Here is a 24779-nt window from a genome sequence, read left to right as displayed (position 1 = left end):
ATTATTCTATTTATAAGCCCTTGCATCTCCACAAACTATCTTGAGTGCTACTAGAGAGATAAATTATAAAAGATAAATCAAAATAAAAAAAAATCTTTAATATTTATGTAACAAGATATCAAATTGGTGCTTGGGTTTGATTAACCTCACTTGTCATTTTATAACATGTGATAAAAAAAATTTAATTTTTTTAAGTAAACATAGACAATGAGTCTAAATTTAAATCTAATTTTCTAGTTTGATTGATTTTTTCCTTTAAAGCCAAAAATTTCAACCAATAATTCATTTGCCTTCAAAAACTACTGACTAAACATATAAGAGAATCACACAATTGTTGAGGGAGCAACAGCCTTTGATTATATTACAGAAGTTTTTTATAATACTTGATAAATTGATTCTAATATTTCAACTCATATTATCAATAATATATAGAAATTTCTTTGAATCCGAAAACTAAAAAAACATAAAAAGACTTGTTATTATGGAAAATCATCTCAAAACGAAAATAATATCAATAAAAACTTATCTTGGTCAGATTTGCCAAGTCTTGGTCTAAGTAGTACCTTAACATACAACAACAAGCAAGTACTTAAACCATAACAATCTAACTAATCAAATGAATCAAACTGCTGTGCAGGTCTCAGTATCATGACTCTGCACTTAAAAGAGTGGTGTTAGCAGCTAAGCGCTATTGGTGATTGTGAAGGAAGCGAAGGTGAAAGCGGGGATTCTTCGCTGCTGTGAGAGTACCTCCTCCAAGATTCCTGGACTTGAGCAGCAAACTGCAAGTTCCAAAGCACATCCTCGATCGAGGGTCGTTGTGTTGGTTCCTTCGAAAGGCATCGTAAGCAGATCTCCATAACAGTCTTTAATGATTCATCGCAGCATGCATTAATGATCACTGGATCCACAAAGCTCATCCTTGCAATCCCATCGGCTGCTATGCTTTCTTGCAGCTAGAAACACAAACAGGTCAAGATGAACAGTTCTATACAAGAATCTGTCCAGTTTGATGATTAATTATGCTTGAAAGCATATAATGACTCGATCGTTATGTAAAGCTTGTACTCATTGCAATGTTATGATATTAGAGATTAAAAACTGCTCCATACCTGATTTTTCATTATGTTCACAACCTCGCTGTTGAATATGATTGGTCTTCCGGTTATAATTTCCAGTAAGATGACACCAAGATCATGTATGTCGATCTTATCCATGTACTTTGTTCTGCAAGGCAGTAATGTGGCATGTCAAAAATAGAAAGAAAGAAAGAAAAAAAAAAGAGGAGGAGAAAAGGAGTTCTGCCGATTGCTTTGCTTTCTTTTATGCACTTCAACAATGAAATAATTCAAATATGTTTTACACATTTGTCTGATGCATTGAGGTAAGAAACTTCATGGGTTCACGAAAAAGCATAAACCCCACCAAGAAATGGACTATGGATTGCAAGTTTTATACTCATCAATCTTGTTTTTAGAACATAGATTACTGGCATGTATGTGGGAAAGCAACAGAATACAATGTGTACGGTAGAACAGAAAGAAAGAAATCAGGAAAGACAAAAGGAAAGAAAAAATAGTTCTGCTGCATGCCTTCTTGTAGGCACCTCAATACAAATGTGTTTTGATGTATTTAGGTATGAGATTTCATGGCTCATGAAAAAAGTAAAACCCCACTTAAAAATCATCTATGCACTGTAAATTCTATGCTCACTATTTTTTTAGAGAATATAGTACAGATCATAAAAAGGACGAACCAAATGCATGGAATCTAGAGAGGGTCAATGTACAGTTTTACCAAGGCTCACCATGACAAAGCATGTTCTTTTATTTTCTAATATACATATATTTTTTTGAGAAAGACAAAGGTTGGCTGTCTTGTAGTGCCCAACTCTATAGACATGAACTGATGAAGCAATAGAGTATGTTGCTCTGCTTTAGAGAGGAAGCAATTCCATGTGTCAAGGTCTGTTACTTCCCAATGGACGAGAGAGGGAGTCGGTCTGGACTCGAGGCCTATCATGTTTCAACACTTGTAAATGGAAAACACACTTGGCTAAGAATATTGGTGCCTACCATTAGAATACTGGGATAGTAGATTCCTAAGATTGATCACTGATACAGAACAATTTGATAAGTATAAATGGAGCACATTAACAAGTACTTGGAGTTGGAGATTAACATTTTATTTGAATGTCTTGAGCACTACAAGAAGCATGTTGCGCACCTTTCATTGGGTTCTCTTAACCCACTTGAAGAACTTCCAACCATCATCTGCTCAGATGCAAAATGATTTCTATCAAAACAAATATACAGAAATCATATTGATCAACTCCAACAGGAAGCAAAGGATGCAAAAGTTCTGTTATTACCTCACATTTCATATCCTCTGCTAGTATCGGCAGATTATAGCTGCTGATTTTTGCAACAAGGTGCTCATCCAAAAGAACATTTGTGATCTTCAGATCATTTGCAAACAAGCCAGGTACCATGCCTCCATGCAAAAATTGAATGCCCTTTACAACACCAATGGCAGCTGATATCCTCTGTGTCCATGTAAGCGTTTCTCCAGGAACTCCCTCTGTGGAAAATTTCGTGAGAGAGTGTGAGAGAGGGAGGACAATAGACATAATCAACAATTAAGGAAAAACATGTGTCTCAAGAAAAAAAGATATTAACATCAGAATTTGCCATATACCAATTGACACCTAACCTGAAATGTTGCTTCTTAATGTTCCATTTGAGACAAACTCAAAAACAATAAATAATCTGCTGACAGAGGAATCATCCAGGTAATATTCAAAGCCATGCCCGAGGGCACTGACTAAATGGTGATGCCTCAGCTTTGAAATCAGTTCAATGTGACGACTAAAATTCTGGGAGTTTAGGGCTTTCTTCAGTTTCAGGCATCTTATTGCCACCAGAGAACCATCTTGAAGTTTTCCTCTATACATCTGATGCCAAAAAATAAGGAATGCTCAAACAAACTGCAAATATTTTAGAAAGTCCATATAGCTGAAGCTTGAAATTGATGTCAAATTTATGGCTTGCATAAGCAAATTCTTTCCACCCAAGAAATTAACACGATATGTTTTTAGCATATCAAGTCTTTAGATTTTTAGAAGACAAAATTTGTTTCATTGGTTTATATTATAAAAAAAATAGTGAGACTATCAACTTATTTGGTTTTAAACTTATAATAACATGGATACTGGAGTTGACAACAACTTATTTGGTTTTAAACTTATAATAACATGGATACTGGAGTTGACAACAACTTATTTGGTTTTAAACTTAGAGGTATGATTGACCTGGATGTCAAGGAATAAAAGACATACCTGACCATGAGAACCTTCTCCCATGAAACTAGATGTATCAAAGTTATTTGTAGCAGCTTCAAGTTCCTCCAAGGAAAATGATCGATAAGGTGGAACACCAAGTTCTCCTAGCTTCATTGTTTGTAATATGTAACCTTTAAAGGAAAAAAACAATAATCATAGATAAGATGGAAATAATACAACTATATTAAATTAAATTAGTTCGTGACAACTAACAAGTAAAATTAAATTCACAAAACCACCAACTGCAACAATTTCATAATCACCATCTTAACAGATGAGTACTGAGAGGCATAAGTATATTATCAACTTTCCAATGACACGATTAAGAGATGGAGGGAGATCATACTTGCATCGGGGAGTAACTGGGAAGAATACCCCACAGAGGCATGCTCTGCTAAACTCCTTTGTGATTTGTTCAGTGCCGGCTTCATAGTAGCCTTTTTAAGCGAAAAGAAAATTATCATCCCAAGAAAAATGCTTCCAAAAATGCCTCCCGTGATTCCAATCATAAGGGTTGCTTTAGCACCTGACACTTTATTTTCCTTGTGAGGTATTATTCCCACAGCCAATGCCTGATTCTGGCAAAATGATAATGGGTGTTGGCTGTGATCCTTGGTCGCAAAACAATTTGCCGAGTACAAAGTCACCTTGTTCTTAGAGTCTGAAATCAGGCACGTCGGCAAGTTCCCAGTCAGAAGATTTGACGACAAGTCCACATACTCAAGTTCACCATTGCACGACATACTTTGCGAAAGCATGCCAGTGAATCGGTTTCCAGAAATACTGAGATAATGAATAGATGGCAGAGACAACAAAGATGCTGGAAAGGGCCCCGTATATCTGTTGAAGGATATGTCCAAGTGTTCGAGCAAATAATATGTATTTACTTCAGCTGGCAAGCCACCAGAAAACCTGTTCTTTCTCAACACAAGGGTGACAACCTTCCTCCCCAAGCTTGGAAACCGTGGTCCAAAGTAATTGTTCTCCAGATCCAGCACTTGAAGGTTTGATAAACTGTTGAGATCAGGCAATTCCCCTGACAAGCTATTGGAGGACAGCACAAGCACCCTGAGTGGCTTTAAGCTGCTAAAGGAATCCGGCAGAGGCCCACTCAAAGAATTGTTCTTTAAGCTCAAAACAGACAGGCGTGGAAGCTCACCTAACAAATCCGGAACACGTCCACTGAACATGTTATGATCAAGTATCAGAGTTTGGAGATTTGTCAGTCTGGAAACTTGTTTAGGAATTGCTCCATACAAATAGTTTGTGCTCATGTTGACTATCTCTAGAGAAGATAAACGAGAAATCTTCCCGGTCAGGGGACCCCACAAGCCCAGGGATGTCAGAGAGAGGACCTTCAAATTAGGGAGCCGATACAGAGTAGCAAATAAGAGAGTCATAGAGAAGCTTCGAGGAAGAGGTGGAGCACTCGTATTGCCGGTTATATGCAATTGGGTTATGCTCTCTTCGTAGCAAATTATAGTTACATATGGGTTTGCTTCGTAGCTGCAGAAGTCTGTATCAACATTCCACCTACTTAAGATAGCTGGGTAGTTCAAGAGCCGCTTGATTCGGAGGAGGGACAAAACTTCTGCTGGTTGCAATTGGTATGCGCATGGAGTAAGGATCAAGATCATGGATAAGATGAGCAAACAACAAGGGTAGCTTCCAACAGCCATTTTTGGCAACAGAAATTTATCAGCTTGGATCGACTTCTGCCCTGATCTCCCCAGAAGATTTTTCCTTTACAAAAAATAGAACTGAAGAATTAGTTTTAGAGAGGAAGATGGAAGCTGATATCGACTCAAAAATAGTTCGACGAGCGGGTGGATACCTTCGACCTTACTGTAACACAGCTGCCAGCTGCATCAGCGAAGCTGGGAGCTCAAGCAAACCGGGAGCAATCAATGCCCAGGAAACGAATCAAGATTCCAACTTAGCAGCCTGGGTCTGCAACGGAGCAATGCAGCAAAAGAAGCAACGAAATAGCGGCAACAGGAAGACGGAACTACGGAAGCTCACTCCTTTCTCCCCTCCTTCAACTGGCGAGAACACCCGAAATCATTCAGTAACTGCACATATCGAGGAGACATGCGAAGATAAGAAGCTGCAATGTAACACTCATAGGCATAAAATCTACGAAAGATTACTCCTTCCTCCTTTTCTTCAACGCCAAATCCACTAAGAAAAAGCTAAGCTCAATTTGAAAGCTCTAGGGTTATTGGAACCAGAACTCTTACATATAGTTACATTCTCTCTCTCTCACGGGTGTGCGGTGAACAGGAAAAGGCGAAGAGTATCCGTACATCGAACTGGCAAAAGCCGAAGGCGCATACCAACAAGACCCCGTGTCCCTTTTTGGCCACGACGGCAGGAGCCAAGCACCATCCGAGAGATCTCGCTTTCTCTTACTTTTAAGTTTCCTTCCGGCACCATTAAAGCCAAAGAGAAGCCAAAAGAGGAGCAATTGGCCAGCCTTCCCTCTCTCCCCCCCTTCCTCCCTCCGCCTTTAAACCTCCCTTTTTCTTCTTTCCTTGTTCGGGTCTTCGAAGGGGGAGATCGAAGCCCTCGAGTGTTTCTCTTTCTTTGGCTTCTCCTCCGCCTTACGCTTCCTCCGGCGCCGCTGCCAACGGTCGCAGGCTCTGTTAAGGCGCCACTTTTCACACATCTTGACGAAATTACCCATAATAAATGCAAAACTGTCGTTCGAGACCTTCAGGTGAATCATGGCGTCTCTACCATCCGATGGTAGATTGGAGCCTTTCGACCGTCGATTTCAAGGCTCAAGAGGAGGTTATATTAGTCCTTCAGGTTAATCATGGCGTCTCGACCGTCCGATGACATAGACGAGCTTTCTGAACCGCCGATTACAATTCACATGATTTGACGAGATTGCCTATGACAAATACCGCAAGAACATGTCAGTCCATCAGATGAATCACGAGGTTTCGGCCGTCGGATGGCCGAGATGAGCTTTCTGGGCCGTCGATTGGGGCGAGTTCTTGCATGGGGAAGCTTTCGTTTTCCCTGGTGGCGGGTGACACAAAGTTGACACAGACCATCAGAATCTCCCCAATTATTGTACTTCTCAGTTCCGAACGGGCCCCACTAACAAAAGCAAAGTGAGTGGACCGCCACAATTGGGGTATGCGATGGGGCAACGGACACGATAAGACTGGACGTTGCACTGTTGCTGTGTTCCAAACATAAATGAAAGGTATTTTAGATCACCAAAAATATTCTCGCATCTCAGCCGTCCATTCGAAATCAAACGTTTGTAAGTGGGACAATAGCAGTCACAACAGAGATATCTGACGTATGATGACTCAACGGCAACGTGGCATGCAGGCAGAGGACGAGAAGGGGTGGGGCCAGGACACAGCACTTCTCGATGCATGTCGGGATCGAGTACGCAGCACTCGTCGGTAAGAGACGAAGGATGTGATAGATCAAGATTAGCAAAATGGACGGTCCAGATCTGATGTCATGATGGAGAAGAAGAAGAAATAAATGATTTCATGTATGTGACAGAGGAGAGACCAAATTAATTCTATTGTGACATGCACAGAAATAAAAACAAAGAAGAAGAATAAGATTGTGGGTCTCACAATAAAGAAAGAAAAAGAAAGGAAAAATTAAGACTGTCACTGTGCGAATGAGTCAGTGGGATACATCTCCACATGACAGACACTGTCAAATGGCCATCTTTTTTGCAGATTCCTATGAACTATAAGCTACAACTGCAGCAAACCTTGTCATCTTCCACTGAGCTAATGGCACCAACTTCTAAGTAGCAGAAGAATCCATTGTTTGTCTCAGTTTAATCTCTGGGTTTCCACTTATCATGTCAAACACAGTGGTGATGTTTAGGAGGAAATCAACTCTATGCTACTCCTTTCTTTCTTTAAACTTCAGATCAAAACACAGTAGAAGGAAATTGAAGATGGAATGGATGGTTTTGATAGGATCCTTTGTAGTAAGACCCAAATCTCTCTCTCTCTCTCTCTCTCTCTCTCTCTCTCTCTCTCTCTCTCTCGCTGTGAGAAAGGAGGCTACACTCTCTTTTTGAACATGTGATTGGCAGTACATGAATATTTTTTTGAGTCATCAACTTGGCTGTTCACAGCAAGGGAGGAATCTCACATCAGTCCCAGTGCCACAGTGTGCTGCTGCCTTGAAGCTCCCAAATGAACAACTGCACTGCTCAAACCCACTCTGTCCTCCACGACATTCTCCAGCTGCAAAAAAAGTTACTTAGAACAGTATCCCCTCCGAAGATTGATGAGCTTCGAGACACAAATCCAAGTCATATATTATCTCCATCAATATAAAGCCAAAAGATGTCTTGGCATCTCAAAGAACCAATAGCATCTTTTCAAATCCCCCTTTAGAACTTTAGAACTTGGTGCAGAGGGAGCATGATGAGCAGGAAATTAGAACTAAAATCAGCAGTGAATTCTAAATGTTGTAATCTTTTATTCATAGATATCAGTAAGGATTTTGATTGGATTGGGTCATTATTAATCCAAAAGCAGATTTAAATGTAAACTCCTTTGTGTATTGCCAAAAACTGAATGAATTTGATCATTGCCACAACCCAGAATCATAAGTAAGATTAGGATTAACATGTGAAATTGAAATATTAACTGCTTTGTGTATTGCTCGAAGCTGAATGAATTTGACCATTGCCACAGCCCAGAATCAAAGAGAAAAAGTGAAGTCCATGACTAGGAGTTGAACAGATATTGATAATCCAGGCAGTACAAAACCATGGTGTTATCACCTTAAAAACAATTCCACCTTTGCACATCTTGACATCAGACTCACAAAACGGGTAAAAGAAACTTAAGAAGAAGAAAAGAAGTAAATGACATCACTGCTCCAAATGGGGAGTATTGACCTAAAACTGGTCAGAACTGTTGTCAACCATCTATAACCTGTGGGCCCAGGTACGCCACACCATCCATCTTCAAATACCTGGATACATCAATTTCTTCCAACCACCCATGGCAATGATCCTCCACTCCACCTTGGTCAGTATCACCATCTGGAAAAAGGTCGAAGGATTTCGTAAATGAAGGAACAGAAAGTATCAATTCCTGTCTAACTTAATCTTATGTGCTTCAAAATGTCATCCTTAATCAGTCACGTAATATCGAACCAGATTAACAGGTCAATTCCTGAAACAATGCTAATGTTTAGTGTCTACCATCTGGAAAGAAAACAACCAGCTACTTGAACACTCTGCATGGAGAGGTCGAATATCATGTTTGATTATAGGAAGCACCTGACAGAGAAGATACATATTATTATGGAGGGTACCTACTGCCTAATTTATGTTTTGTGATGCTATTATCAACAACCTAATAGTGCATGTAATGAAACTAGCAAAGAACAACCTGCAAGCACATGGTGTGTAGAAGCTGCTGCTTACCTGAATATTTCCTGTAGGGATGATCCTGATAGTAAGTAATGTCATGGTCATCTTCCTTCGAGTAAGGGGGTCCTAGAACATCAAGCACAGCACATGGTGTGATAGCTGTGAAGGTATGGATGTTCCCTCCAGTTGTTGGATAAAGAATGGAGGTGCTGCAAGGAGCAGTGAACTCAGAATCAAGCACCAACTTTGCCAGCCTCACTGCAATTATAGTATGAGTTGTCAACCAGATGAAAGGTTCATAAGCCAATATACTGAAAAGTTCAGAGAGACGTGATCATAAAGAAAAAGAGCTTACATTTAGCTGAGGGTGTAGAGAAACTTGATGTGACAGGATCGAGCCAGTCGTAAGATTTTATATGCATTGATCCTACAAGTAGTTTGCTGAAAACAGTCATTCCGGGGTGGTCATGAAGAGGAATAACTGCTTTTGGGGGCAAGAAGAATATACACATCTGCAAAGAAACAGAATGTATTCATAAAATTTGTTCATGGAATCCATATTCACAATGCTACTATTATGTTCTATTCCACTATATGATCTACGCACAAAAAATTTACTTCTGCAATTATTAATTTTTTGTTTGTTTGTTTGGGCATCATATTATGTTAGAATATCCAACAAATGCATCCGATCTAGAATGCACTTTTATTATTAAGTCTTACCGAAAAGTTATCACACTTGTATATGGTGGCATATGTGATCCTTGGAGTTCCTTTGGAAGAACTCTTGGACTTAAAGAAGAGTAAATCCGTGCTTAGCCCAACATCGTCTGGCCTCATTTTATCTGGAGATAAAATATCAGAAGGTCAAAACCTCGAGTATGAGCATCGACTTTTGCAAACAGAGCCAGTCACAACTAATAGCAAAAGCAAATATGATGTCCTGCCTTGTCTATGAACTGCTCGACAAGAGGTTCAATGATGAGAATGAAGGTGACTACCAAATTACTCAAAAATTGTGTAAGGAAGCTTATAAGCACTTGTGATAAAAAATCCTAGTCTCATGTGATCAGCAGTAAGATTCTCATACGGACATGTGTTGTCAACAACAGACAGCACAAACAGGCTGTTCAACATCAACAAGTATAATAATCATATTTAAATGAATAGATATATGAGGACCAAGGTAATTAAGATATATGTGATCTCTGTTTGTTTTATAGGTAGAACAATTCAGTTAATGATCAGACATATGAGACCAAAGGCTATTAAAGTTATTAATTCTATTTAAATGGTTGGGATAGATACACTTAGATCTCTATTTCCTTAAATACGAGGATGACGTTAAGATGATATAAAAGCATTCAAGTAGAAGAACTCTAGTGCCACAATAGATAGACAACAAAAACAATTAAATAATCTTGGTAAGAATCTTAAGGATACAATAAAGCAAGGTATACAGTTCAAATGATACCGCCTGGTATGGGCGGTATGTACCAATCCGATAGTAAATTGGTACGCGGACCGTTTGCTATCGGACAATTTTTTTATTTATAAATAAATAAATATATATATATATATAAATAAATCTGCGATGTCACCCTGTGTGGGGGAGAAGAGAGACGACGTCGTACATTTTTTTTAAACTTTTATATATAAATAAATAGATATATAAATAAAAAAAATTATATATATATATATATAGAGAGAGAGAGAGAGGCAACGTCGCCTCGGCGACATCGCACATTTTTCTTTAAATTTTATATATAAATAAAAAGATATTATATATATATAGGCAACGTCGCCCCGCCTTGGGAGAAGAGAGGCGACGATGATTCGAAAAAAAAAATTAAAATTTTTTACTTATATATATATATATATATATAAGTACCATATCGAGAGAATATCGAAACTTCAACGATATTTCAATTCTTGCAATAATGATTGATCCATTGCAACCCAGGTGTCAAAGGATTCAAGTCAACAAACAATATCTTTATCCAGAGCAAAGGCTAAGCACATTGGACTTCCCACCCCAATCCCTACAATGGTGGGAACGCTGTTTACATGACTTCAAGGTGTGGCCAACTAAAAACAAGGAAACTGAGAAACCTCAGCTTAGGCCCTTCACCGACATGATCCTAAAGTCAACAAATAATATCTTTATCTCACAATTAATCCTTCTCCATAAAAAGATTCAAGCATCCAAGAATTAACAAGAAGAAATCTTCACTTGATGACACCATGTCATCTATCCTCCCATATAAACCATGATTTAAGTACATACAGGAAAAAAAAAAAAAAACCTTCACTTGATGACACAACAAAAATCATGCATTTAACAGAATTGGCCCATAAATTAATATATGCTACATAGGACAAGAAAGAGTGACAGAGTTAACCCAAAATTTTAGTTTCATGGATCATATCTGGGGTCTCGATGCAGCAGATAGCTATGGCAAGGCCTTCTCATTAGGCCAAAACAATATGGATTAGCAAATAGAGTGCCGTACCCTTCAGTTGCTAATCAAAACAGAGCATGGCTATATGCAATGACAAATACTGCAAGCCAGCATCAGAACAAATAATTATTATTTAAGTCAAGTCGAAGAATGAATGTATTGGCGTACTATAACAAAGTACTAGATATCAAGAAGAATATATCCTTGCTTTGGAAGCTGCTTGTCTTAAAGAGGTTGGCCAAAACGTCTTACGTACCAGAGAAGCTCCCAAATCGGATCAACTCATGCAAAGCAACCCTAGGATGTGGAAGGGGTTCGGAAGAGATACCTAATAGGAGCTGCAGCATCTCAACGTCGGCGGGCTCGGGGATGGTGCCGGGGCCCTTGAACACGGACTTGCAGGCCAAGAACAGGCGCTGGATCGCGGTGACCCTCCACCGGGTCCTCTGGCGGCATCTCCTGCCCCTCACCAGCATCTCCCCATTCCTCTTCGTCCCGGATCTCTTCTCCTCCTCCCCATTGCTCGCCTCCACTTTCATCCAGGCCCCTAGAGCTCGCCGCGAGACCGCCCAAGGTACCAACTTTACGGACACCGGGCAAAAGGCCAAACTTGGAGCGAATAAGGTAGAAACAAGGATCGGGATCCACAGGGGACAGTGGAAAAAAATGGGAACTTTGGCGAGGAGTGGGGGATAGGCGGGTTATAAAGGAGGGCCGGGGGAGGCAAAACCGGGGGCCATCGGATGGCTTCGAACAGGAGAAAACCGGAGTCCACTGTAGGGGGAAGAATTGGCTAGAGAAATCTTCGTGGTTTCGCAAGGGGGAAGGCAGCAATACTGCTAGTTTCCTTGCACCCTCTCCTCGACTCCGCCCGCCTTATTTGCGTCCTCAAACCTGCTCGGTGTCCGTACATAGATTCCGAAGCCTTTGACTACCTCAGCTAAACTGACGTAAATGCCACTAATCTCTGAGGCCATTTGTGTAATTTAAATCGACGTATGCCGTTTCTTACGCCGTTACTCACGTGTCAAACACGTGACGATCGCTCGTTGTACGGAACTCGGGATCTCGGGATGCGCTGCACCTATCCCGTCACGGACAGCCAGAAGAAACCCGCTCGGCCGCCGGCACGTGCAGTATTCAGTGGGCCACAGTGGGAGTGACGCGTCACGCTGCGGGACGACACGGCACGCCACGCCACGTGCAGCGGCCTTGTATCATCCGATGTCATCATAATGACGACAACATTACGTGGATCCAATTACCCGTATAATACAGATTGGTATATAGTCCGATATATATATATATATATATATATATATATATATATATACGCACACACACTTACATACGAATGTATGCATACCATGCATGCATCGTTGACGATCATTATTCTTGAATCAAGGACATCAGCTCTAGCTAGATCTCTTAGTCCACATCTCCCTCACATGATACAGCGCAAGACCAAGAAACACCAAGACGGCCGCAACCGCATTCAACAGCAACTCCTTCCCCTTCTGCGCTTCGCGCTTTGGGAGGGTAACCCAGAGAGTCTCCTCCTGGAACTTAGCTTGCATGGCTTCGACACTGCAGCCCTCGGGCACTGCGAAGTCCTGCCACAGTTTGCTCCATCGATTCCCACCTAGTGGTCGTTCACCGGTGATCCTCAGGCCGCCCTCGTTGTCAGCTTGCACCTTGATCTGATTCTTCTCGAATCCTGCAACATCAAGAACAGCTCACAGCCATGAAACTGCGCTCTTCACGATGGGGAGGATGGACTTGATTACCTTGGAGACGAACGCGGAGAGTGTCGGCGGCCTTTCCTCGAATCCATTCGAAAGAGGGAGTGAACACTTCGTAGGACTTTTCCATTGGAGTGGTTTCTTTGGCCTCGGAGAATGGAGTTGGAAGACAGACAGACAGACTTCACCCTTAAATGGATGTGGCTTTGGTAGCTTAACTGATAGGATTAGAACTTGAAGCATTTCGTTTTGCTTGGATGTGATGATTACCTCCATGTATGGGCAAACTTAATGTAATGGCTAAAACTAGAGCAGGTGGAAGGCCTACAAGAACAAGGAATGAGAGCTACGAGCGGGAGCCTATCAGTCCTCCTAGAATAGCAGAATGAATGAATCGCATCGACAGGGTTAGGAGAATAACTGCATTCGCACGCATGAGATGTGCTATTTGGTTCACATTCCTTAGGCAGAATAGTAAGCATTCTTGATTATTCTTTTGGTACGTAATAAAATAATCTAGTTTGTAGTTTCTCTCTCTAACTAATTACGTATTATTCTTTATACTTTATACTTGAACCCTATTAGCATTGTAATTTCTGTACTTAAAAAATTTATATTTAGATCTCTATAGTCCCGAAAGTAAAATAAATAACCATATTTACTATAATATCATCAATTGTATTGATGAAAAATATAATACGATACGAAAATAATAAACACTCACGAGATATGTTATTTAGTTCACAATTCTTAGGTTTGATCCAAAAGACATAATGTTGAACTTCTTGTGAGGTAGTAAGCATTCTTGATTATTCTTTGGTAGATAGTAAAGTAATTTAGTTTATAATTTTTCTCTCTTTCTCTAACTAATTATATATTGCTTTTTATACTTGGATCCTATTAGTATTATGATCTCTGTACTTTAAAATTTTATATTAAGATTCATATAATTTTAAAAGTTAAACAAATAATCTCATTTGTCATAACGTTATTAGTTGCATTGACGAAAAACATAACACATGATATTACGTGTTGGATCAACACGAAAGTGATGAGCAAAACGATAATTTCAACATCCCTTCCACAGAATGTTAAAATTATCTTTATATATATAATTATTTTATTACCTATCACTTTTGTATATGGTGTTATTTATTTATTTTTAGAATTATAGAGATTCAAATATATATTTTTTTAAATACAAGACAGTACAAGGATAATATATAATTAACCCTATATATATATATATATATATATATATATATATATATATATATATATCATGAAGCTTATTGGACTCACCATAATTCTCCTTTTTTTTTGGAATTAATGATGTGCCATGGAAGTATATTTTAATTACTACTAGCATGGTTTCACAATTATAATTACAGTGTCCATTTGCTAAAGCTATATAAGTCCACAATTATTTATGCTTCCGATCTCACTGAAACTTCAATTTTATCTTCTCCCCGTTCTTTCCGCAAAGGCAGCCTGTAAAAGCTCAGAATCCTCACTCCCCCGTAGAGCATATACCGCACAGTGAAAACAATGTATTCCCCCTGGCTTTTGCATACTTACTTTGTATCTGTCCAATCAAATCTTCTGTCCACCGTATTCTTTACACCATATAATAAACTTCTTCCCGTTCTTTCCTAACCCTACCTGACAACCGACAAACGAGGGTTTACCTGTTCCTAACCCACGTAAAGAACATATACACCGCACAGTTTCACCATGGCATTTGTCTTCCTACTTCGAGTTGTCAAAAATCACCTGTTCGTCACTATACTACACAGTCTTCTCCCCATCACGTACGTAGAATCAGCCAGCTTCTAATCCTTCACTGCAGAAGGTGGTGTTTGAAACGAAGTCAGATCCTATTAGTGTAAACAACCTTAAGCCATGGCCTCGAGGTCGACGCGGCTTGGTTCGGGCCCGGGTGACGAGGGGATCTTTTCGAGGTGGGCTTCGAGTTCGTCTGGGTGATCGCACGTGGTGTCGTTGACTCCTCGAGGTGGATCCTCGTCCGGGAGCCTAGCGGGAAGTCGTTGTCTTCGTACCTGCACAAAGGTCGGGTCGGAAGCTTGACCCGACCCCTACGATGATCGAGTAAGTGGATGTGGAGTGGGTTTTTGGACGGAGAAGAAGTCCAAGTCCCCTTTTCCATTCGGAATGCAAAGGTATTTATAGGGAAGCTTACTGTTCCCTGATGTGCCTACTTGCAGGGGGCAGGCTGGTAAGGTCTAACCTTGGTGTTAGCATGGCGTGAAGAAAAGCAGAGCGTTAATGTGCCTCGGTATACGCCCCGGTCTGCGTTGACTTGGGGGTGTGAGGCGTTATTTAGGACGGCTGACGTCATGCGCGTCTTATCGTGTTTATTACCCTCGTTAGATCCAACAATATCCAGAAAGTTCATTTTCTCCTTGGACATTAGAGAAGAGATGGCTTCTACGATCTCTTCACTTCTCCTACAGAGGGTAGTAGAGTGAGGAACGTGATACACTACATGTAGGCCACACTTCTTTCTTGTTCTCTCAAATCAAACAAAATACTGCATGAAATATAAACTTAAATTTTGTTATTAGATACGTGATTGCAATTCAAGAGTTATTTGTTCCAGTTGAAGACAAAGTTCTCGTTAGACCCTCTATATTTAGGAGACAATGTAATTTTAAAAAAAAGGAGATAAATGAAATAGAGGTTTTATTTTTGAAATGCATATTCATCTTTTCTATAATTTTTTTATGATATATGAATTTTATTTTAATGCCAATCACGTCTCTAGAAGATTTTTAACATGCTAAACATATGATAGTTTTTAGGCAAAATATTATGTATTTTTATAATATTTTGATTAGTCTCATGTTAGAAGTGTTAAAAAATTAAAAACAAAATTAGATTTTTCAAAATCATCTAATGCATAGCGAAAAATAAAAACAAAATTAGATTTTTCAAAGTCAAGTACTTGATCATTATATGAGAAGTATTACATAAGGAGATCTTATATTCTTGATATTTTTAGATCCGATAGAGTAGATGAAAGAGAACTCATATACTCCTCTCTAGTGTTGATCCGACGTAGTGACGATGCTCCTCAGATCGCTATGGGATCCTCTCTCCACGTGCACCACACGACTACTGAAGCCAATGAGGAGAGGAGGTTGAGGAGAATAGGAGGGGCGACCACTAGAAATTTTAGCCTATGAACCATGAGGTTCCTGTTATTTATAGAAGTGTAAGCTGCTTAACCATTAATGGATTATATCCTTATTGAATATGGAATCCCTATCCAATTGGATCTTATCCATAGAATCCAAACTAAGAGATCCGTGGATATCTCATATCCGCACCTCTACTCGGCGCAACATCCACCATATATGTGTACCCTCTATGCTTGATACCGAGCTGGTTGTGAGTCCATCTTGTAAGAACTCTTTTTGATATGTTGAATTATTATCTCCATGATAATTCACTCAACTCTTCGAATATAGACGTACTATATCATTATACCATAATCCCTAAATGGTATAGGGGATATAATCAATCAATCGGACATATTTGTCCTCAGTTACCATGTATCTATAGTCTCTCAGCCATCTAATATCCCAGAGATTATATATTGTGCATGATTACTAGTAATACGTGCCCTACAAGCCAATAACGTGAGTGATGACACGTGTGGCATGAAATACAATCTTTTTCCTTATTATTATTATTATATATTTTTTATTTTATATTGCTTGATGCATAAATATATTACAATATCCATGGATCTGTGCAATGAGGATGAGATCATGATGAGATCACGATAATGAGACCGATTCACCTCTAAACATAGACCATAAATAATCTTGGTCATAGGTTACTTGAGAGGGACATCGAGATAACCAAACAGACTAGTGTACTGTATACCCATCCATATGATGGTAGCAGCTAGTCTTATAGCTGCTAACGTGGGGATACTAGGGCTACAGTGCAAGTGCTCATTGAAGAATGAGTTCACTTATTGATCTGCTTACGAAATGGATGGTTAATGATACCTCATTCTCAAACGACGATTTTATCATCCCAATAGTATACCTGGTCATCAAACTTGAGATACCAAGGATGTTTTGTATGGATACTTCGCTTTTTGATTTCAGACTTATATGTTTGGAAGTTTCAAATCTAGTACAACCAGTCATCGAAAGTGACAACCAATCTTACGAGGGCTATTGAGTGTCGAAAGATGATCATCTACTCTCAGTATCATGAGAAGAATATCTCATGTATTCTTGCTTAGATGAATCCTTGGCCAAGATCATTCAGATAGAGAGAGAAAGAGTTCTCCGGAAAAATCCGATCAGAGCAAAACTCGAGGAGAAACTATAGAAGCATGACAACACTATACTCGGTATACGATCTCTAGGATATTAGATGAATGAGGGACTATACGTATACGATAACTGAGGATAGATAGGTCCAAAGGATTGGATTCTCTTGTATCATTTGAGGACTGCAGTATAGTGTCTTAATACGTCTACAGTCGATGAGTAGAGTGAATTATTATGAAGATAATAATTCACTAAGTCAGAAGAAGTTCTAACAGGTATAACTCATGGTCAGCTCGATATTGGACATAGAGGGTCACACACATATAATAGATGTTATGATAAGTAGAGGTTGAGATATCCGGTGGAGCCCCTATCTTATTGGATATCCATTAAGCCCATAAATTATTGGATCCTATAGATGAGATCCAATAAAAACTAATAAGAGATAATTGGGTAGAGACCCAATAATTTAATAGGCTTAAGTAATTAGATAGAGATCCAATACCCAATAAAGCAAGATCCATTAGGGTTAAGTTGATATGAGACCTCTATAAATAGAAGAGAACCAAAGGGTCATAGGCTAAACTTCTTTGTTGTCACCTCATATTATCCTCTCTCATTCTCCTTCTTAGCCAACATGTATGAAGATTTGGGTAGCGATTTAAGGAGCATCTTCACAGCCCATACCGTATGGATCACTACTAGAGATGATGATGCTTGACCTCCTTCATCCTTTCCCACATATATGTAGGAATTCAATGATATACGATCTCTTTAGGTAACATAACTATCTTATACGTAGTTTTCAGTTTTGTAGGTTTTTGCATATCAATTTTCACACGACGATGAACACTTTTTGAAAAATTTGATATTTTTATGTTTTTTGTTCTTCTACTATGCATGCGATGTGCTCCTATATTTCCCTACAATGGTAACGTCAAGCCCATACGAAATCATATCCAAGTCTCGATCTAATTAGATCCTCTCAAAAAATTTCTCTCTCAATCCAAATGACCATATCCATAGATTTTGTTTGAGCGAGCATACATGAGATATTCCTCTAGTGATACCAAGAGTGACTGATTATCTGTTGACACTCAATTGCCTTTATAAGGTTGATTATCATTCCGTTGTGTCAGATCTATAACTTTCAAACATATAAGTCCGACATTGAAGTACTCATACAAAACATCTTTGATATCTTAAATCTAAGGACCAAACACATAACTGTAACTAGGAAGAGATTATCACAACATGTTACATGTGTCATCATTCACGTGATTGATTTGTATGACACATATAACTAACAAGAAGTGGATAAGACTAAATTGACTTATAAAGATATGATAAGTATATTACTATCAATTTTAGTTTAAATATTATGGTTAATGATTTGAGTCAAACGAAGTTAATAAGCCAATTAACCCATCATCAAACTTAGATTGTGACATATGGTATTAGAGTCGACCTAGTATTTTAAGTATGATGAGAGGGCTCAAGTAGAAAATAACTATCCATGGATGGAGTTAGACGACTCATATCATACTAGGGTTTGATTTGAATTATGTTAGACGAGGATGTCAAGCTCTCGAGTTGAAAAATTTATAATATCCCGATTAGTCTCATATGAGAAGTAAACAAGATTAAGATTATATTATAAGAATTTAATAAGTATATTATTATTATTAATTATAACCTAAATATTTTAACTAGTAATTTAGGCTAAATAAAATTAATAAACTAATTAACCCATTAAACTCGTGATAATTTTAATTTTATTCTCATGACAAAAGACCCATCCTAATTTTTTTTAAAGATTATAATTATGAATTAAATAAATAGACTATTAAAATAACATTTATTATTATAAAATATATTATATATCTTAAAATTTTGATGAGAGAAGAAAAAAATACTTAAAAGTAATTTTAGAAGAATATTAAGAGCAAATCCTTAAAGATTTACGTAAAAGGATTAGTTAATTCAACTTTAAAGAGTTATGTATTTTTTTTATAAAGTTTAATTTTTAATTCGTGAATATAAACGACGAGTATCAAACCATATAAACCTTGTCAATCATTTAATATATTTTTTATTTACTAATCTGTTAACTTTTTTACTTTAATTTCAAGGTTTCTCTCGCCCACAATATATAACGATCCCCCCCGAGAATTACTCCTCCTCGATCTCCTCCGGAATAAGGAAAAGTGTAGTACTTTAAGCTCTACCACATCCTCCCAAGTCAAAAGCACCTCCCGTCTCTTTTCCAAAGCAGCACTACCATTAAAGCAACACCGCGAGGAATAGCCATGGCCATCCACCATCAGCCGGCACCCGGAAGGCGCGTGTCAAAGCATGGGACCGCCGGAATGAGGACAAGAACTTGGTCGGTGAAGATTAAAGCAACTTTCGGCTCTTTCTGCTGCCCTTTTGATGCCCATCACGCTCGATCGATCGAGAGAGAGAGAGAGAGAGAGAGGATGGGTGAAGCGTTGTGCCACAGACACACAGAAGATAGGGAATCTCCCTGGCAAAAGAGATGATGATGAGGAAATAGATTAGAAGGCCTCCTTGCATGTGAAGTTAAGCATCCTCTCCCCTTCTTGCTTGTTGCATGCTGTTAATCGACCTTCCCTTTCCCACTGCTATATATCAGGCAGTGATCCTCGCATGCAGTCTCAGGCAGGAGCGAGATGTTTACGGTGGTAGAGTGCTCGAGCACCTAGTTGGAATCTAGTGGTAATGGCCTCCATGGCCAGGAAGCTCGTAGTGGAGGTGATGGAAGCTCACGATCTACTTCCAAAGGATGGCATGGGAACGTCGAGCCCGTACGTGGTCGTCGACTTCGACGGGCAGCGGAGGAAGACGCAGACGGTACTGCGCAATCTCAGCCCCACGTGGAACGAGGCCCTGGAGTTCAATGTCATCGGCCCCGTCGACGACGCCGGAGAGCCAGTTGAGGTCGAGGTGTACCACGACCGGAGGGTCGGGCCGAGCCGGAGGAACAATTTTCTTGGGCGGGTGCGGATTGACTCGAGGAAGGTGGTGAAGAAGGGGGAGGAGGCCGTCGAGAGCTTCCCGGTGGAGAAGAAGAGCTTCTTCAGCTGGGTCCGGGGCGACATCTACCTAAAAGTGTATTACGTTGACGAACCGGTTCCCGAACCGAAACCGCCCGCGCCGCCGAGTGAGGCCGCACCAAAGTCGGACGAGCGACCGCCCCCGGCTGAGGCTGTTAACGTGGATGCCGGAAAGACGGATGCACCGGTGACGGTGCAGCCGACGGAGGCTACTGAGCAAGCTCCCGATACAGCCGCGCCGGAATCAGAAAAGTCGCCGCCGCCGCCGCCACCACCACCAGAGGAGCCACCGGTAGCTGCAGCAGAGACCGAGAAGCCAAAGGAATCCGACGCTCCACCTCCAGTGACGGAGAATGGCGGCACGGGGAATCCAGCGGAGACGGCCGAAGCGAATCCGTCACCTCTGCCGGAGCCTAGCACGGAAGCTCCGCCTCCGCCACCGGAACCGGAGATGGAGTCCACCCCGAACTGGGGCCCCCAGCCCCGACAAATGGCGCCGCCGGCGCGAACCCCGGAGGCCATGGAGCGCAGTAAGTACGACCTCGTGGACAAGATGCAGTATCTGTTCGTCCGCGTCGTCCGGGCCCGGAAGCTTCCCGGCAACGCCAAACCTCACGTCCGGGTGGCCGCCTACGGTCGCCACGTCAGCACAAGAACCGCTCGGCGATCGGTCTTCTTCGAGTGGAACCAGACATTCGCCTTCGTGCGCGACGCCTCCGCCGCCGCGGCTGACCCATCCGCCCTCGAAATCTCCGTGTGGGATCTCCCCCCGTTCTCCGATCTCAAAGACGAGGAGGAGGAGCACTTCCTGGGCGGAGTGCGATTTGACGTCACAGAGGTCCCACTGCGGGATCCTCCCGACAGCCCGCTGGCCCCGCAGTGGTACCGCCTCGAGGGCGGCCGCGGTCGCGGCGGCGACCTAATGCTCGCCTCATGGGTCGGCACACAGGCGGACGATTCCTTCCCCCACGCGTGGAAGGCCGACGCCCCGACGAGCCACGCCGGCTCCCACTCCAAGGTCTACGTCTCCCCCAAGCTCTGGTACATCCGTGCCACCGTCATCGAGGCCCAGGACACTGTGACGTCGTCCATCAAGGAACACGCCGTCTACGTCAGGGCAGCGCTTGGGTTCCAGGTGTTGAAGACGCGAAACGCCGTTAGCCGTAATGGCGCGCCGCCGTCGTGGAATGAGGATCTCCTCTTCGTGGAGGCCGAGCCCTTCGGTGAGGATCAGAAGCTGGTCATTTCCCTCGAGCTCCGCCACGGGAAGGACGCCATCGTGCTCGGGTCCGCTTCCATCCTGCTCTCCACCATCGAGCGCCGCGTGGACGACCGCAAGGTCGCCTCTAGGTGGCTCGACCTGCTGCCCACTTCCGAAGAAGCGCAGGCGAAGAAGGGGCGGAGGCCCGTCCACGGGGGCCGGTTGCACCTGCGGGTGTGCTTCGACGGTGGATACCACGTGTCCGACGAGCCGCAGCACGCCGAGAGCGACTACCGGCCGTCGGCGCGGCAGCTGTGGCGATCACCGGTGGGCGTCGTCGAGCTCGGGATCATCGGGTGCAGGGGCCTACTCCCCGTGCGGACTGTCGACGGAAAGGGGACTACCGATGCGTACGCAGTCGCCAAGTACGGGCCCAAGTGGGCGCGGACCCGCACCGCTGCGAACAGCTTCGACCCGGCCTGGAACGAGCAGTACACGTGGCCCGTCTATGATCCATGCACCGTCCTCACTGTGGCCGTTTTCGACCAATCGGACGATGGAAAGGACGCCACGTCGCGCCCGATGGGGAAGGTGCGGATCCGGCTCTCCACGCTGGAGACGAATCGGATCTACCGCGGATCCTATCCGCTAGTGATGCTGCTGCCCTCCGGGGTGAAGCGGATGGGGGAGATCGAGCTCGCCGTGCGCTTCTCCCGCGCCGGGTCCGCTCTGGACCTTCTCCACGTGTACGGCCAGCCGATGCTGCCGGCGATGCACCACCTTCGACCGATCCCGGCGGCGCAACGGGAGCCGCTCCGCCTCGCGGCAGCGCGGATCGTGGCGGCGCACCTGGGGAGGTCGGAGCCGTCGCTGCAGCGGGAGGTGGCGCTCTGGGTGCTGGATGCGGCTGCGGAACCGCGCGGGTACAGCTTGCGGCGGGTCCGCGCCAACTGGTACCGGATCGTGGCGGCGCTCTCGTGGGTGGCCGACGTGGCCAGGTGGGTCGAGGACACGAGGGCGTGGCGGAACCCAACGACCACCCTGCTGGTCCACGGGGTGCTGGTGCTGCTGGTGTGGTTCCCGGAACTGGCGGCGCCGACGGTGGCGGTCCACGTGGCGGTGGTCGGGGCGTGGAGGTACCGGCGGCGGGCGCGGGGTCCGGTGCCGCACCCGTGCCTGAGGGCGTCGCAGGCGGAGGCGGTGGAGCGGGAAGAGCTGGACGAGGAGTTCGACCCGGTGCCGAGCGCGCGGGGCCCGGAGGTGGTGCGGGCGCGGTACGACCGGATGCGAGGGGTGGCAGCGAGGTTCCAGGCGATGCTGGGGGACGTGGCGGCGCAGGTGGAGCGGGTGCAGGCGCTGGTGACGTGGAGGGACCCGCGGGCGACAGGAATGTTCGTGGCTCTGTGCTTCTTGTTGGCGGTGGCACTGTACGCCGTGCCGGCGAGGATGGCGGTGGTGGCGGCGGGGTTCTACTACCTGCGGCATCCCATGTTCCGGGACCGCTTGCCGCCAGCGGCCGTCAACTTCTACCGCCGCCTGCCGTCGCTGTCTGACAGGATCATATGAGAGAGGCTGTCGAGTAAGTCGAGTGCCAGTTTGCAGCTCATGCAGCATGCCAATCCCATTCTATTGCGCCATTGATTTCAATAAATAGCTGATGATTCCATCTCCTCCATTTCTGTTTGTTCCACAGTGGGGGAGGCTGGGCCGAAGCATTGCAGCAGCAGCACATCCAGGTTCTTGGGTGGGCTTAGCTTGTAGTGCCATCCTGGTCTGGCTTCTACTGCGTCCTTGCTTTTCCAGTTAGTACGAAAAGGAGATGGAGACACTGCCCCACTGTTGTGAATGATCTCAAAGTAGACTTTTCCAAATGCAATGGAGCCATTGAAGACATGATTGCTAGTATCGCTGTCTCCAAAATATATTGGCGCATCATTCAACATTTCTTGCTGATCTTATTTAACTCATGTATATTGGTATCTTTAAGATATTATCTCTTACTCTATTAAAATCTTCTATTAAGAATTTTTTTTTCTTAATTGTATAAATAGAAGAGGGACATGTGAACATAAAAAAACTTCTTTAATAATTCTTCTTATATTCTATTCTTTTTAACATGATATCAAAGTAGTGAGAAAAGCGAAGCTTCGCTCCTGCCTTCGGCCAGTGACCAACGTCACTGCAGCCACATTCCTAAGAGGCTCCATAGTCAATCCTCATCTTCCTCACCGTAGTAGTCTTCGTTGATCTGTTAATAATCGATGGATTTAAGGAGAACGAAAAGAACGCTTGTGCCCTCAATAGTCTGCACGTCAGGACTCAGTGGTCCGATGTATTCTCCTTCGCGTATACGTATAGCCGTGCCACACACAGCACTGTGTGGATCGCCATTGCATGCACAAACTCAAGCCATCGCAGTCACCCACCTCTCACCTCATTGATACTGTTATAGCATCACTGTAACATCGCTATAGCTTTTTCTCTACTTTAGCTTTCTTCTTTATTACAATTTCTTCCTATGCTGTGGCTTCTTCCTCTATTATAGTTTTCTATATTGCTGTAGCTTTCTCGTCTGTAGTCGTCGTTATCCTCGATAATTATTTTTATCTTCAATTATTTTTTTACTTAATTTTTTTATTTAAAATAGTAAGATATGTTCTTAGGATATCTTTTAACTTCAAGCCGCCTCCTATTTTGACTCCGTCTTTGTACGAAAGAAAAGAAAGAACTCTGACATTATTGTTTTATATCCTAATGCATCTACTCCACGATGAAGTGACTCCTCGGACATTGAAAAGAAGACTAGATCTAAGTACTGACGACTTCTCTTCAACCACTCTTACATCGTGTGGATCCATCAAGAAACTTACGCCACCATTTTCTTCTCTAGAGAAGCAACAAGAAAATTCAGCCAATGAGTATTCCCATTTCTTCTTCTTCTTCTTCTTCTTCTTCTCTCATCGAAGATTTCTTGATGTGATCTTCTATAGTGTATCAGCATTGAATTGTTTGTCATTTTATAGTGCAAGGGGAGCAGCTGACTGAGGTCACCCGTGACACGAGCAGAATGGAAAGTGTCTTCATTTCTATTTCGGATGACGATATGACAAAGAAAACCAAAGGAGGAGAGATCAGAGAGAAAGTGATCCGTCTGTTGGACGCTAATGAAAAGACCAGCTGGTTTGCCTTTGAGGCCGGCAAGAATTGCCTGCTTGACGACGACATCAGAGTTTTTCTTCTTAGGGATAAATGATAAAAATAAGA

At 42.6% G+C, this 24779-nt stretch overlaps 4 protein-coding genes across 10 annotated transcripts; 1 reads left to right on the top strand and 3 right to left on the bottom strand.

The window, feature by feature from the left end:
* Window positions 1-494: 494 nt before the first annotated feature.
* LOC103997559 (probable inactive leucine-rich repeat receptor-like protein kinase At3g03770) lies at window positions 495-5966 on the bottom strand. 6 transcript variants are annotated; one of them, XM_018831229.2, is made up of 9 exons: window positions 5491-5966; window positions 5175-5412; window positions 3687-5083; window positions 3338-3471; window positions 2713-2953; window positions 2372-2580; window positions 2227-2273; window positions 1113-1227; window positions 495-956 (listed from the first exon to the last, which is right to left on the bottom strand). In XM_018831229.2, exons 3-9 carry the CDS (start codon window positions 5017-5019, stop codon window positions 675-677), a joined length of 2361 nt encoding a protein of 786 aa, XP_018686774.2. In that variant the 5' UTR covers window positions 5020-5083; window positions 5175-5412; window positions 5491-5966; the 3' UTR covers window positions 495-674. The 6 variants fall into 6 exon arrangements, with proteins under 6 accessions (XP_018686774.2, XP_009417091.2, XP_064981289.1 ...); XM_009418816.3 differs by having other exon boundaries at window positions 5581-5966; XM_065125217.1 differs by having other exon boundaries at window positions 5175-5382; window positions 5581-5966.
* Window positions 5967-8055: 2089 nt separating this feature from the next.
* On the bottom strand, window positions 8056-12047 carry LOC135621970 (plant cysteine oxidase 1-like). Of its 2 annotated transcripts, XR_010490978.1 has the most exons (6): window positions 11511-12047; window positions 9444-9565; window positions 9076-9232; window positions 8775-8978; window positions 8550-8627; window positions 8259-8387 (listed from the first exon to the last, which is right to left on the bottom strand). XR_010490978.1 is itself a non-coding variant. In XM_065123593.1 (5 exons), exons 1-5 carry the CDS (start codon window positions 11719-11721, stop codon window positions 8263-8265), a joined length of 819 nt encoding a protein of 272 aa, XP_064979665.1. In that variant the 5' UTR covers window positions 11722-12047; the 3' UTR covers window positions 8056-8262. The 2 variants fall into 2 exon arrangements, 1 of the variants encoding a protein (XP_064979665.1); XM_065123593.1 differs by lacking the exon at window positions 8550-8627 and having other exon boundaries at window positions 8056-8387.
* A 426-nt stretch (window positions 12048-12473) lies between these two features.
* Window positions 12474-13104, bottom strand: LOC135622213 (inactive protein RESTRICTED TEV MOVEMENT 2-like). Its single transcript, XM_065123861.1, has 2 exons — window positions 12970-13104; window positions 12474-12899 (listed from the first exon to the last, which is right to left on the bottom strand). Exons 1-2 carry the CDS (start codon window positions 13052-13054, stop codon window positions 12598-12600), a joined length of 387 nt encoding a protein of 128 aa, XP_064979933.1. The 5' UTR covers window positions 13055-13104; the 3' UTR covers window positions 12474-12597.
* A 6595-nt stretch (window positions 13105-19699) lies between these two features.
* LOC135622899 (multiple C2 domain and transmembrane region protein 16-like) lies at window positions 19700-23613 on the top strand. Its single transcript, XM_065125216.1, has 2 exons — window positions 19700-23094; window positions 23209-23613. Exon 1 carries the CDS (start codon window positions 19980-19982, stop codon window positions 23079-23081), a length of 3102 nt encoding a protein of 1033 aa, XP_064981288.1. The 5' UTR covers window positions 19700-19979; the 3' UTR covers window positions 23082-23094; window positions 23209-23613.
* The last annotated feature ends 1166 nt before the right edge of the window (window positions 23614-24779 follow it).

Source organism: Musa acuminata, chromosome BXJ2-9 (assembly GCF_036884655.1).
Source record: "Musa acuminata AAA Group cultivar baxijiao chromosome BXJ2-9, Cavendish_Baxijiao_AAA, whole genome shotgun sequence".
In the NCBI taxonomy this organism is placed as follows: domain Eukaryota; kingdom Viridiplantae; phylum Streptophyta; class Magnoliopsida; order Zingiberales; family Musaceae; genus Musa; species Musa acuminata.
Note: the sequence above shows the minus strand (reverse complement) of the source record. Positions and strands in the feature narration are given on the sequence as shown.